This window comes from Carya illinoinensis, chromosome 2, assembly GCF_018687715.1.
Source record: "Carya illinoinensis cultivar Pawnee chromosome 2, C.illinoinensisPawnee_v1, whole genome shotgun sequence".
In the NCBI taxonomy this organism is placed as follows: Eukaryota; Viridiplantae; Streptophyta; class Magnoliopsida; order Fagales; family Juglandaceae; genus Carya; species Carya illinoinensis.
In genome coordinates, this window is record NC_056753.1 from 18,630,448 (window position 1) to 18,644,658 (window position 14,211).

At 39.6% G+C, this 14,211-nt stretch overlaps 1 protein-coding gene across 1 annotated transcript; it reads left to right on the forward strand.

Annotated features, from left to right (window-relative positions):
• The first annotated feature begins 2,566 nt into the window (after nt 1-2,566).
• On the forward strand, nt 2,567-4,320 carry LOC122300237 (UDP-glycosyltransferase 75C1-like). Its single transcript, XM_043110741.1, has one exon. The coding sequence runs from the start codon at nt 2,665-2,667 to the stop codon at nt 4,069-4,071; it is 1,407 nt and encodes a 468-aa protein (XP_042966675.1). The 5' UTR covers nt 2,567-2,664; the 3' UTR covers nt 4,072-4,320.
• Nucleotides 4,321-14,211: the final 9,891 nt, after the last annotated feature.

The window sequence follows — 14,211 nt, forward strand, 5'->3', positions numbered from 1 at the left end:
ATAAAATTATTAGTTGTGAAATACCATCTCTTAAATACAATTAGTATTTTAGATTCATATTACGGTTTTGTAAGAAGTGTGCATTATTAAATGAGAAATAAAATGGAGCACACAGAACATCCACCAGAAGATAGAGACACAAATATGAATATTTGTGAAATATTATTTTATTATCTCGAAATAAAATTATAGAAATTTAAGGCTCTTCGCCTCATTCTTTAAACGCTCTTGTTTTTCGAAAATCTGCATAGCATCCTTATCTAAAGGAGTAGGTAATCGAAAAGAAAATTTAAGCAATAATTTTAAATTCCTATTCTCTTGCTTTATTGCTCCTATCTTTGTATTGGACTCTAAAAGAAGCCGCTAAATGATAGAAATATTCTCGTGGAGTTTATCAACCCCACAAGTTTTGGATTGTAGTCGCTGAGAAAATGTGATAATGGATGATAAGTATCGGGTACCGAGACTCACAAGCTCGTAGATAGCTTCATTATCTGATTTATTAGTTAGATCATTATTGTACTGCATTATAGAACCTACTATAGAAGCAAAAACAACTGATAAACGAGGTGCTGAATATCTCATATATTGGTCATGAGGAGATTGATGAACCATTTCAGAATAAGAATGCAGAAAGAGATTTCAAAGTAAGAATGCAGAATAATTACATAAAAGTGGAGAAAATGATATACGAGTGAAGATGAGCTGAATATCTCTTTTATAGAGAAAATTATGACAAAGCATTTCCATTGTTTCACAGCATTTCTTGTGAAGCATTTCTCTACAAGAGACAAGAGATGTAGCATCATAGTTCTGCGGTGCCTAACAGTTACAAAAGAGTTGAAAAATCCTACGGTGCTTGTCTGATCTGAAAAACTGGCCATTATTTTTGTTGAAAAAGAGGTTAGCGGTTTAATTTTGATGACTTCTCCACTAACTATATTATTTACAAGAACTCTAGAAGAGCACAACTCCATAAGAGTAGTGAATTTAATGATCTTGAGTCAATATGGTAAATTTATTTACCAAAATATTATCAACTACATCATTTAAGGAGTTGGTACACAATGTTGAGATGCATCAACGCAAAGGCCTTTCACTATAAAGTATTGAAGCACTTTTATGGATAAAGCTCATCCCTTGAATACTCCAATAGTTGTTCGATCATTTGATAAGCAGAAAAATCTATTTGTGATTATTTTATCAACATAGATCAAGTCCACAATTAGTTGGATATACAGATGCATGTTATCTTTCAGATCCACATAAGGAGATCATTGCAATTCATGAGAAGAAATGTGAAATTGATGTCAAACATTACCAACTATAACATTTAAAAAGATTATGAAGAACATTGGAATGCGGAAACTTGAAAACCTATTATTATGCACTTTTCAGGGAGAGTAATGTTTTGAAGACTTGTACTAATTGTACTCTTTTTCCTTCGTTAAGGTTTTATCCCACTGGATTTTCCTTTGTAATGTTTTAATGAGACAATCTTAAAGCATTTGATGGTACACATGAATACTGTACTCTTTTTTATTTGTCATTAATTTTTTCTTATAGGGTTTTTCCTTGGTAATATTTTAACGAGGCATATTCTTTAAATATGGTCATCTAAAGTGAGAGTGTTATAAATCAATTTATATTGTATGACCACATTTAATCTTTATTATTGACCAGATCTTAACCGTCAATTAAGATTTTTATAACCTTATATATATGGGTATATTTATAAGTTTAGATTATGAATAAGAAATCGATCTCTCTCATTCTCTCTCAATCTTTGGAGCATTCTCTCTTTTCATGTAGTTCACAACACAAAGTTTTCCAAATTTCAGATTCGCGACAATTTTTTTTGGCGGGTTTGGATGAGGTCTGCGTTGTCAATGGAGATATTTTTTGCATAGCAAGTCTGTATGATTAGTGGTATCAGGCACTTGACATTTGAAATGGAGGCACCCGTGCAGATAGAAACACACATGGGCCCCGTAATTTTGGTCTAAAGTCTTGCCTATGTGGTCCTACCAGAGTTTTCTGAAAATTTGATACACATCTGACCATAGAAACTCTGAATGCATTTGAAAGAATTTCATTTTCCTCCAATAGGATGAAGAGGCAAACTCTAATTTTTTTTAAAAAAAAAAAAGAAAAGAAAAATTAATGCACCTAAGATTAGAAAGACCTAGCCTCTCAGTTACTAATTTCCTAATCTTGAGTATGGCCGATGTTTTTCTAAGACCTGGTTATAAATCCTCTCATCTTTTGCGTATGTAATCAATCCTAAATGTCACAAGCCTATGCTGATCATAAGGCCGTTTGTCCAATATTTGTAAACAAGTTTGACCAATATCTTTTAAGTATGCATATGATCGCTTGCTGTCAAATTGATGATTAGGGTAGATAGTGGAGTTCGTCCCTCACTTTCTTTGCTCCACTGGCACCAATGATCAACTAAATAATGTTGCTTGTCCTAAACGTCACGCTACTAACAGTCTAAAGTTGAAAAGATGAAGATAAGGTCAATGAATTGCCATAGGCCATACATGTCTCTACATCAGTCTCTGATCCACGGCAATTAAAGCCATTGTGTCAGCAACCAAATGCATGCTAAATTGCTCATCAAGGAAAGAAAAAAAATAAAAAAGGAAGAAATTAACCTCCATGAACAACCACCACCACCATTTCCTTCTCATATGCTGCCCTGCCCAAGGCCACCTCAACCCCACACTACAACTCGCCAAGCGTCTGATAGACGCCGGTGCAGCTGTCACTTTCGCCACTACCGTCCACGGCCTCCGGCAGCTCAAAACCTTCCCTTCCCTCGAGGGTTTATCCTATGCCTCTTTCTCGGATGGTTTCGATGACGGAATCAAGCCCACCAACGACTCCTCACACATCATTTCCGAGATCAAGCGCGTTGGCTCCCAAACACTAACCGACCTGATTCAACGCCTCTCGGACGAGCACCGGGGAGTCACCTGCTTGATCTATACGGTTCTCCTGCAATGGGCTGCTGAAGTCGCACGCCAAGTGGGGATACCTTCTGCGTTTTTCTGCATCCCGTCCACTGCAGCTTTGGCCATAATCCACCATTATTTCAATAGCCAAGACGGTGTGTTTGAGAGCTTTGGTTCTGAGCCTCCCAATTCTGTCCAATTACAAGGTTTACCCCCCTTTGCATCCACAGAATTGCCTTCCTTTCTCTTGCCGACCAGTCCACACGCTTCAATCATCCCTTCCTTTAAAGAACACATCCGGACCCTGGAAAAGGATCCGAATCCATGCGTGATCCTCAACACCTTTGCTGCTCTAGAAGGTGACGCAATCAAAGCAGTCGCTAGTATGAATCCGATAGCACTCGGACCACTGATTCCGTCTGTGTTGTTCAACGGAAAAGGTGACCAATCCGATGCATCTTCTTTTCAATGTCAGTTGTTCGAGAGCAGCACTAAGGATTATCTTAATTGGCTGAACTCAAAGCAAGATCACTCGGTGGCTTATGTGTCTTTCGGAAGCATGGTTACGATGCAGAGAAAGCAAACGGAAGAAATTTTGCATGGACTTATAGATTCAGGCCGACCATTCTTGTTGGTAATACGATCTTCAGAGCCGACGATGGAAGGACAAGAATCAGTTGATCATGATGTGGTAATGAAGAGGTTGAAGGAAGAAGGGCAAGGGTTGGTCGTGCCATGGTGCTCACAAGCGGACGTGCTATGCCACCATTCAGTGGGGTGTTTCGTGACGCATTGCGGTTGGAACTCGACACTGGAAAGTATAGGGGCAGGGGTGCCAATGGTGGCATGTCCACATTTTTCTGACCAAGTTACGAACGCCAAGTTGGTGGAGGAGGTGTGGGGAATAGGTGTTAAAGCAGGGGTGGATGAAGAAGGCGTGGTGAGAAGGGAAGAGCTCAAGAGGTGCTTGGAGATGGTGATGGGAGGTGGAGAGAAAGGGGAAGAGATCATGAGGAATGTCAAGAAATGGAAGAGTTTAGCTTTGCAGGCAGTGGAGGAGGGCGGCTCTTCACACAATGATTTCAAGCTTTTCATGGAAAAGTTCAGGTAAAATGTATGTGGCAGATCACATTAATTCGAATTACCTCGAGTAAAATTCTCATAAGTTCGGATTTTTGTTTATCTTACAGCTCACGTCAAATATTTGTAATTATACATCTCCGTTACTTAAGAGACTAGTAGAGTCTCTCATATAATTTCAAAGATTAAGAGCCTAAGATGGTTGCTATAGGAAATTGTAAAGAAAGGAAAAGGCTTTTTGTTTGTACATTCATTTAATTGATAATAACTTCTCCACCAATAAACACCACATGGGTCATGGGTACCCATTTACTAACCGCATGGAGGTTGTTTCATCAATGGTTAGTGATTTATCTCACAGTCACAGCCACTTCATTGAATGTTGGATTAAAATAGATGACCAGTGGCACAGTTCTAGGACCGCTAACTGGCTGCAAATGAAAAAGACAGTTCGTTGTGAAGCTACCAATTAAGCCAGGCAAGCCTTTTCAATTTCAAGCAAGCTTATATAAATACTCTGAAAGTTGTTTTGAATACCCAACAGAAACAGAAAAGATCGAGTAGAACAGTTATAAAATGCGGTAGGACATTTCTCAGGATGAGGCTTTTTCCATCTCAAATACAAGCTTTTTGTTCAGTATTAGATGATCATGTGCCATATATATTCGCTGGGCACCGCTTAGCGCGCTCGTATCATTCAGTATATTAAATTGCCAAGAAAGAGAAATATTTGTTCGGGAAATATATATATATATATATATATAAATTGGTACAGTTTGATGCCGTGCTTTAGATTGTAAAGCGCTTCTCAAATGACATTTTGATGCATATTTTGGATTGGGTAATGCTAGATGTTGATACATTTTCCAGCGATACCTACAACTCGCTCAATTAACCTACAACCAGAGAGAGAATATCTTAGAACTCAATGGGGGATGCCTCCAAAAATTAATGTTAGAGAGAGATTAGCTTCTCTTAATAAAATGAATTATCTGCTCTAAAACATACCGAGTATGCATTTATAAGGGATGAGATATCCTATATGGCATGATTATAGGGAATGATTCTTGGTGCGTGCTCAATATAGTACGATACCTTCATGAGCATGATTAATTTTGCCGTTGATAGCATCCTTCTAGCGCCGGTATCTCATGCAAACTTATTGTAACACCCTGGCCCTTTGGTTTTGATCTTTTCTTTTCCCTTCTCTTTCATTCCCCTGTTTTCACGCAGCCACAACACCGAGTAACCTCCCCTACCCACAAGAGGTCGTTTGAGGTGAGTTTTATCTTTTTGACGGTTTTTCAATTTCAGTCTTTGCACTTCTGAAGATTTCTCCATCCAATCTCCATTATCTCCACATCTAGGCAGTTTGAAGTTTAAACTTCCTTTCTGTTTTTGAGTTCTCTCCTTCGTTTCATTCCCCGTCCATCACTTAGATCACTTTCTCTATCCATAATCCTGCACCGCGCTGCCCCTGCACCTCTAGTCTCACCACTAACCAAGCATTAGCCCCCAAAGCCAAGCCAACAACCTCTGTTTTTAAGCAAGAAAACAGAGCACTTGTTGTGCTTTCAGCCCCTTGCACGTCGGAAGTTTCCCAGCCACTCGTCATCGTGCACCAGCCGCACTAGTATTTTTATTCTAGCTTTTGGTCTTTTTTATTAATAGGAAAGGCAAACAGCAACGCAGCACCAGGACAGCACACCAGTACTCACAGCAGCAATACAGCACCATCTCAGAATATTCCTCAACCACAGTCCCTGCAAATAATCGTGACTCAGTAACAGAATTGTAGACAGATGTCACAATATTAAAGGTTGACAGTTTTGGGTTGTTATAAAGTTGTTATTCAAGTGTCTATAAAAAGGGCACTCCTGTGTATTGAAGAAGTGTGGAAAATGAGGAATAGTTTTACGTAGTCATCCTTCTATGATCTGTCTATATTTACATTACTTTAACATGGTATCAAGAGCCTAGAAAGACCCACGTCTATGGCCTCTTCAGATACAAACTCACCCCCTCCTCCCTCACCTCCTCCATCCTCAGTGTCCACCGCCATCATTACTTCCGCATCTCATCTGGTCACTACCAAACTTACACTAGAAAACTTCCCGTTATGGCAAGCTCAAATCGTCCCTTTTCTCAAAGGACATCAGCTTTTCGGATTTGTTGATGGCACTTATCCAGCTCCACCACTCACCATTAACAAAGTTCCCAATCCTGCATACACCCAATGGGCCTTACAAGATCAACTGATTATTTCTGCTATTAATTCTTCTCTTTCCGATTCGGTTCTAACCCAAGTGCTTGACTGTAAAACCTCTAAAGCCGTATGGACAACCATTCAAAACCTCTTCTCAGCCCACTCCTCTGCTCATATTATGCACACAAAGTATCAGCTAGCCACACTCAAAAAGGGTTCTGACTCCATTTTTGAGTATTACAATAAAGCCAAAACGCTCGCTGCTAGCCTAGGAGCTGCTGGGTATCCTCTCACTGATATGGAATTTACAATAGAGTTGCTTGCCGGATTGGGCACCGATTATGAATCGTTGGTGACCTCTTTAACCACTCGTCCCGATCCTCTTACACCCCATCAAATCTTTAGCTATTTACTTAATCATGAGTCACGACTTTCTCATCAAACCCAGACCTTACTTTTGGGCACCTCTCTGGCAGCTCACAATACAACCCTTCGACCTCCGCATCCAGCTTCATCTAGTAGAGGTGGTCGTCATTCCAACTTTCGAGGTGGTCGTAGGAGTCGTGGTCACGGCCGTGGCACGTATACTGGTCCTCGTGGCACTAATTCTGCTCCAAACTATTTCACAAACAGACAAGACACTCGTCCCTTATGCCAGGTGTGTCGTAAGCCCGGTCACTCTGCCATTTCATGTTACTATCGCTATGATCATACCTACCAATCCCCACCACCCCCATCTCTTATGGCTAATCTTACTTCCCTGCAAACCCCACCATATAACCCCAACACGGCCTGGTTCCCAGATACTGCCGCCACCCACCACTTCACCCCGGAATACACTAATCTCAACATTGACACAGCATCTTACCAGGGCTCCGATCAAGTCAGTATAGGTGATGGCAGCAGCATTCCAATTCAGCACTATGGCTCGGCTCAACTTGCTACATCTTCTGGCAAATTTCTCTTAAATAACCTTTTGCATGTTCCTTTAATTTCCCGTAACTTGCTTTTCGTTAGACAATTTTGTCAAGATAATAATGTCTTTTTTGAATTTCACTCTAGCTATTTCCTTGTGAAGGATTCTCGAACCCAGGCAACTCTTCTTCGGGGTACCATTGAGAACGGACTTTATGTTCTTCCAACGTCTACTGTCCAAGCGACTCACTCTCCTGTTTCTTCTCCTCAAGCACTTCTCAGCTCACGGACTTCACAGCACCTATGGCATCTCCGGTTGGGCCACCCTTCTTCCAGAATTACAAACTTCACCCTTCAACAACACCATCTTCCAACTTCACGAATTGGGTCCATTCCGTGTGTCTCCTGCCCACAAGCCAAGGCTCACAATCTCCCTCATCCTTCATCGAGTTCCAGATCTACTTTACCTTTTCAATTACTCTTTATGGATGTATGGGGCCCGGCCCCAGCGTTATCTACTTCTGGATGTCGCTATTATCTTTCTGTTTTAGATGACTTTTCCAATTACCTATGGTTCTTTCCCATGCAAACCAAGTCTAATGTTACGTCCTTAATCATAGCTTTTCTTCAATTTGTTACCAATAATTTTTCCACTAAAATTGTGTCTATACAATCGGATTGGGGAGGGAAATTTCGCCCTCTCCATCCAATTTTCCAAAAAATGGGAATCAATCATCGCATCACAAGTCCTTACTCTCATGAACAAAATGGAAGTATTGAAAGACGTCACCGTCACATCGTTGAAACCGGTCTTGCTCTTATGGCTCATTCCCATATGCCTCAAAAATTTTGGGTCGAGGCATTTCAAACGGCTGTATATCTGATTAATTGCATGCCTACTCCCACATTGTCCAACAAATCCCCTTTTGAAACACTCATGGGTCACCCTCCAGATTACAATTTTTTGAGAGTTTTTGGGTGCACCTGTTGGCCCAATCTGAGACCATACAACACACACAAAATGGACTACAGATCTCTTCCTTGCGTCTTCATGGGCTACAGCCCAAATCACAAAGCTTACATTTGCCATCACATTGCCTCAGGAAAGACTTACATCTCACGAGATGTGATATTTCATGAAGATCAATTTTTGTTTCAGCCCACAAATCATCCTCGGTCCACAACGGTCACTCAAAACGCAGTGTCTCCCTTATTGTTCCACCTACCCAATTCGTCTCATCCACCTCCCGATTATTCCGTTACCACTTAATGGATAGCCCAACTCCCACACCTAGCCCATCACTTGACCCGGTCCAATCCACATCCTCCTAGCAAACCAATTCTAGGGTTTCATCCCCACTCCCTTCTTCGCACTCTGAGAATCGGCAGCTCCCTTCAGAAACCTCATATTCCCACTCACCCCCTCCTTCACGGCCTACCACCATCAATCCCTCTCATCCTATGCAAACCCGATCACGCTCCAACATCCACTGTCCTCGTCGTCTCACCGACGGCACCATTCCATGGCCACCCCCCAAACCCAACAATCCGTCCACATCTCTCACTCAAATCAACTCCAACACTTATACTTCCTCCACTAAAATCATTCCCGAGGAACCAACCTCCTTCACTGAGGCGTCCAAACACCCCGAGTGGCGCCAGGCCATGAACGTCGAGTTCCAGGCACTCCTTCAAAATCATACGTGGGATTTAGTCCCACCCTCCAGTCGGTTCAATGTTCTGGGATCTAAGTGGATCCTCAAAACCAAACGTCGAGCTGATGGATCCCTTGAGCGCCGCAAGGCACGCCTTGTGGCCAAAGGGTTCCACCAGCAACCCGGTTGTGATTTCTTTGAAACCTTCAGCCCTGTAGTCAAACCCGTTACCATTCGTGTCATCCTATCTCTTGCTGTCACCTCTAACTGGTCCCTTCATCAACTGGACATTCAGAATGCATTCTTACATGGGGATCTCGAAGAAGCAGTCTACATGAGCCAACCTCCGGGTTTCGTGAATCCCGATCATCCTTCATACGTCTGTAACTTATGTAAATCGATCTATGGTTTAAAACAGGCACCTCGGGCCTGGTTTGCAAAACTCAATGATCGATTAATTTCCCTTGGTTTTCATTCTTCTCGTTTAGATAGTTCTCTGTTTATATTTCGAAATAATTCTGATTGCATCTATATCTTAGTTTATGTAGATGATATAATAGTTACTGGATCCAATAACTCTTTGATTTCTGATTTTATTCAATCCTTAGGAGTAACCTTTCCTGTCAAAGATTTAGGACATTTACATTACTTCTTAGGAATAGAAGTCTATCGGAATACCTCTGGGTTATTCTGTACCCAAACAAAATACATCACTGATTTACTCATACGCACAAACATGCATAACTCAAAATCTGTTTCCACTCCAATGTCGTCTATAAAATTAAATGCTCTAGATGGGAACACATTTGAGGATCCACAATTGTACAGAAGTATTGTGGGCAGTCTTCAATATCTTTCCTTCACGCGTCCTGACATTTCATTTGCAGTTAATAAGGTGTGTCAGTATATGCACTGTCCTCGGCAGCCCCACTGGCAAGCCGTCAAACGCATTCTGCGCTACCTCAATAACACCCGGACTTTAGGACTTTTTCTGTCTCCAACCTCCTCCATACATTTATCTGCCTTCTCTGATGCTGACTGGGCTGGATGCCTTGATGATCGCAAGTCAACGGGAGGATTTTGTGTATTTCTTGGTAATCATCTGGTGGCCTGGGGTTCAAAAAAACAGCCTACTATTGCTCGGTCTTCCACTGAAGCCGAGTACAAAACCTTAGCCAACACAGTCTGTGAATTGATTTGGGTTCAATATCTACTGCAAGAACTTGGCATATTTCTGGCCCAACCTCCTACACTCTGGTGTGACAACCTTGGCGCAACATATCTGTCAGTTAACCCAGTTCTTCACTCACGGACCAAGCATGTGGAGCTCGACTATTATTTTGTGAGAGACCGGGTTGCATCTAAGTCTCTTCAAGTTTCCTTCATTTCAAGCAAAGATCAATTGGCCGACATCCTCACAAAGCCTCTGTCCTCAACCAGATTCTTACTACTTCGATCAAGCCTCACTCTCAAGTCAGTGCCGCTTGATTCGCGGGAGGGTATTAAGGTAAACAGCAACGCAGCACCAGGACAGCACACCAGTACTCACAGCAGCAATACAGCACCATCTCAGAATATTCCTCAACCACAGTCCCTGCAAATAATTGTGACTCAGTAACAGAATTGTAGACAGATGTCACAATATTAAAGGTTGACAGTTTTGGGTTGTTATAAAGTTGTTATTCAAGTGTCTATAAAAAGGGCACTCCTGTGTATTGAAGAAGTGTGGAAAATGAGGAATAGTTTTACGTAGTCATCCTTCTATGATCTGTCTATATTTACATTACTTTAACATAGCTTTTGGTCTTTTTTTGTGTATGGTGCTTGGGTCTTTAGGTTTGCGAAAGTGTAGGTTATAATTACATGTTTACCATTAAAGCCCACCATAAAACCCAATGTTTGTTTTATTCAATTTTCGGTGCAAACCGAATGTTTTGTTTACGGAAGTAAATTTCAATGACGCCCTCTAAACCTTGCAGACTTGCAGTATAGCCCTTTCCGTATGGCATCTTGAAGTATTTGATGTGATTACGTTTTTCTGGGTTGTTTCTTTTGAACTTGGTTAATGCCTAATTTTTTTTAATTGGACTTTTTATTATTTCATAATGGTCCAGAAATTTTATATATCTTCTTCATAAAGAGAATTTTTTTTAAGGGTTTGTTTTAATTATATTACTATGTATTGAATATTTTTAAGTCAATTGTATGAAATGAATCTTTGATGTTATTGGAATAGATTTGGATATAATTATCCTATTAAAGTTATTAATTGTTAATAAAGGAATATGTTAAGAATATTTAAATGATATGGGTATTATTAGATTTCTTGTAAAGTTGAATAATTATATTGATTATAAGAAAGTAAACTTATTTTTAAGAGAGAAGTTTTTCACGACTTATTTTATTGAAATTTAAAATATCCAAAGTATTTTTCTAATTTTATAATATGTTATTAGTATTTTAAATATTTTAAAATATAAGTATTCATTGATTTTTGTGTTAAGAATAATAGTTATTCGATTATGTTTTACAGTATGAATTCGATTAAGTGGGATATTGATGGATTTGGAAAATGGTGGTATGTTAGGAATTATGAGAATTTTAGGCTTTAAGGTATTAAAATAGGTATTTTAGGTGTAAATATGACGTATTTGCTTAATTGGAGATTTATTCAAGTTACATGAATTTTCTATAGGTGATGATTGATGTTCGTTTAGCATTGTTGTGAGAAAATTCAAAGATGCTAAGAAGTACAACTAAGCAGGATTCATATGCTAGATTTGCATAAAAATAAATAAATAAATAAATTATTGAGGTTGGTTTGTAAAAATGTGCATGTTATGTTTTAAAAAGAAAATGTGAAAACTACATCAGTTATGAGTTTTGCATTCACTCATGAGATCTATGTGAAAGAGAAAATACTTTTTTGGCATAAAAAGTGTAGACAGAACAATATTTAACATGTTCTTAAATATAAAAAAGAGCGAATATGATATTTGATTTTTTGTTCAAATGATATGAAATATTTTGAATTTGTTATTGATCATTTGAAAATGATATAAATCTGTTCCGCACATGATTTGATATGATATGGATATGAAAAAACTTCAGCATACTTATCTATTTTTATTCTGATTCTGAATATGGTTTTGATATGATGATAATGGTTCATGTGATATGGTTAGTACCAACATGATATGATATGAGTGCATCCACTTTGTAAGCAAAGTGGTCTTTTATGTGTTCTATCCTTTGTGCACACTCGGGGCTTCGAGATTAAAAAAGATGAAGTTTCACAATATGATACTTTTTGGTTTGGTCACTGAGGATAGCACACCCTACCACGGGAGTTAAACATAGAATATGATATGATACGATGGAATATGATATGATAAGATGTGAATGTTTAGTTATGTTATGCCAAAGTGTTTTTGAATATGAACAGTTGTTTTATTCGGAATATGAAAAGATTAAAATGTCGTTATGATTTTCTTTCCTAATATTATGTTTTGAGATTTGCATATGAAAATGAAATGTTTCTATTTCCTGCATATGAAACTTTATGAAAAGGCTTATGTTGTACACACTAGTATATATGTTTTACTTACTAAATTGTTGATAATTCACTCCTTATCTTCACAATATTCTTTTTAGATAATTGGATATATCAACTGATGGTCAGATTATGAAGTATTGGATGAGATGATTTATAAATGGTGGATTAAGCTTATAAAGTTTCTATATGTGTTGACGAAATTTATTAAGAAATTTTATTATGTTATGATGATTTAGCCATTTTGGAAAATTAATTATATTGAGGAAATTAGTTTGAATCACAATTCCTATATGATATTTGGAATTTGGAGTCTGTAATTATATTATTGAAATATGAGTTTCAATAATAGGAAGTAACTCTTCGACCCCTGCAAGACCAGGGTGTTACACTTATCTCCATGAATCTTGATCGTAGAGGGATACAATTGGTTGAGATTCATTGTTGAGTACGAGGTCATCCCAGGCCTTTATCTTTTAGTCTCTCTCAATCACATGAATCCCTCGTGACTGTGCCATTGGCTGCCAGCTCTTATTTCCTCACCAATAGTGTGTATTTCTACCTTGGTCGTCATCAAGTAGGTCTCTTATTCTACCAACACGCTAAAGGTGAGCAGTGAGAACTATTGATACACTCTAGCATGCGACCGAAGTTAACACTCATTCAAACACAAGTGACCAAGGCTAACACACACGCATGCGATTGGTATTAGCGTTCACCACAATAACGATCGAGCAAACCTCCCACAACTAAAAAGCTAAGCCTAGCAACATATACAAGCTAAGCACCAACAACCAAAGCTAATGCACTCGCATGCGATTAGGATTGGCCTACGCCACAATAGCAAATGAGCAAATCTTCCTCAACAAAATAGCTAAGTATAGCAACATATGCCAACTATGCACAAGCAACCAAGGTTAGCCCCACTCCCATGTGACTGGGGCTAGCCTTTGCCACAATATTAATCAAGCAAACCTAACACATCGAAACAGCTAAGCCTAGCAACATATGCAAGCAAAGCACAGGCAACCAAGGCTAACGTGCATCTAACTAGAATTAGCCTTAACCACAATAGCATTCGAGAACCTCCCACAACGAAACAGTTAAGTATAACAACATACCCTAGCTATGCATAGGCCACCAAGGCTAATTCACATGCATACAACCAGGGTTTGCCTTTGCCACAATGTCGGTTGAGCAAACCTCTTGCAACAAAACAACTAAGCCTGGCAGCATATAGGGGCCAAGTATAGGTGACCAAGGTTGACACAAGTGGATGTGGTTGGGGTTAGCCTTTGCCACAATAGCATTCAAGCAAGCCTCCTACAACAAAATAGCTAAGCCTAGCAAGATATGTAGGATAAGTGTAGGCGGTGGTGGCTAATGCATATGCATGCGACCAAGGCGAGCCTTTGCCATAATAGCAGTACCTCCTGCAATGAAACAGCTAAGCCTAACAACCTATGTGGGCCAAGGAAACATGACCTAGACCAACGCATGAGCATGCGACCGTGGCTGGCCTTTGCCACAATTGTGGTTGAGCAAACCTTATGTGACAAAACATCTAAGCTTGGCAACATACATAGGCTAAGCATAGGCAACGATAGCTAAAGCACATGCATGTGATCGGAATTAGCCTTTGCCACAATATCCATCAAGCAAACCTCTAACAACAAAATAGCTAAGCCTAAATACATATATGGGCTATGCATAGGCGACCAAGGCTAATGCACACGTATTCGATCGAGCTAAGTTTAACAGTCTTACAGAGTAAAGATACATGCCCAAGGTCAACCCATGGCCTGAGCGTCCTACCACTCGTGCTCTAAGGGTTAGTCCAAA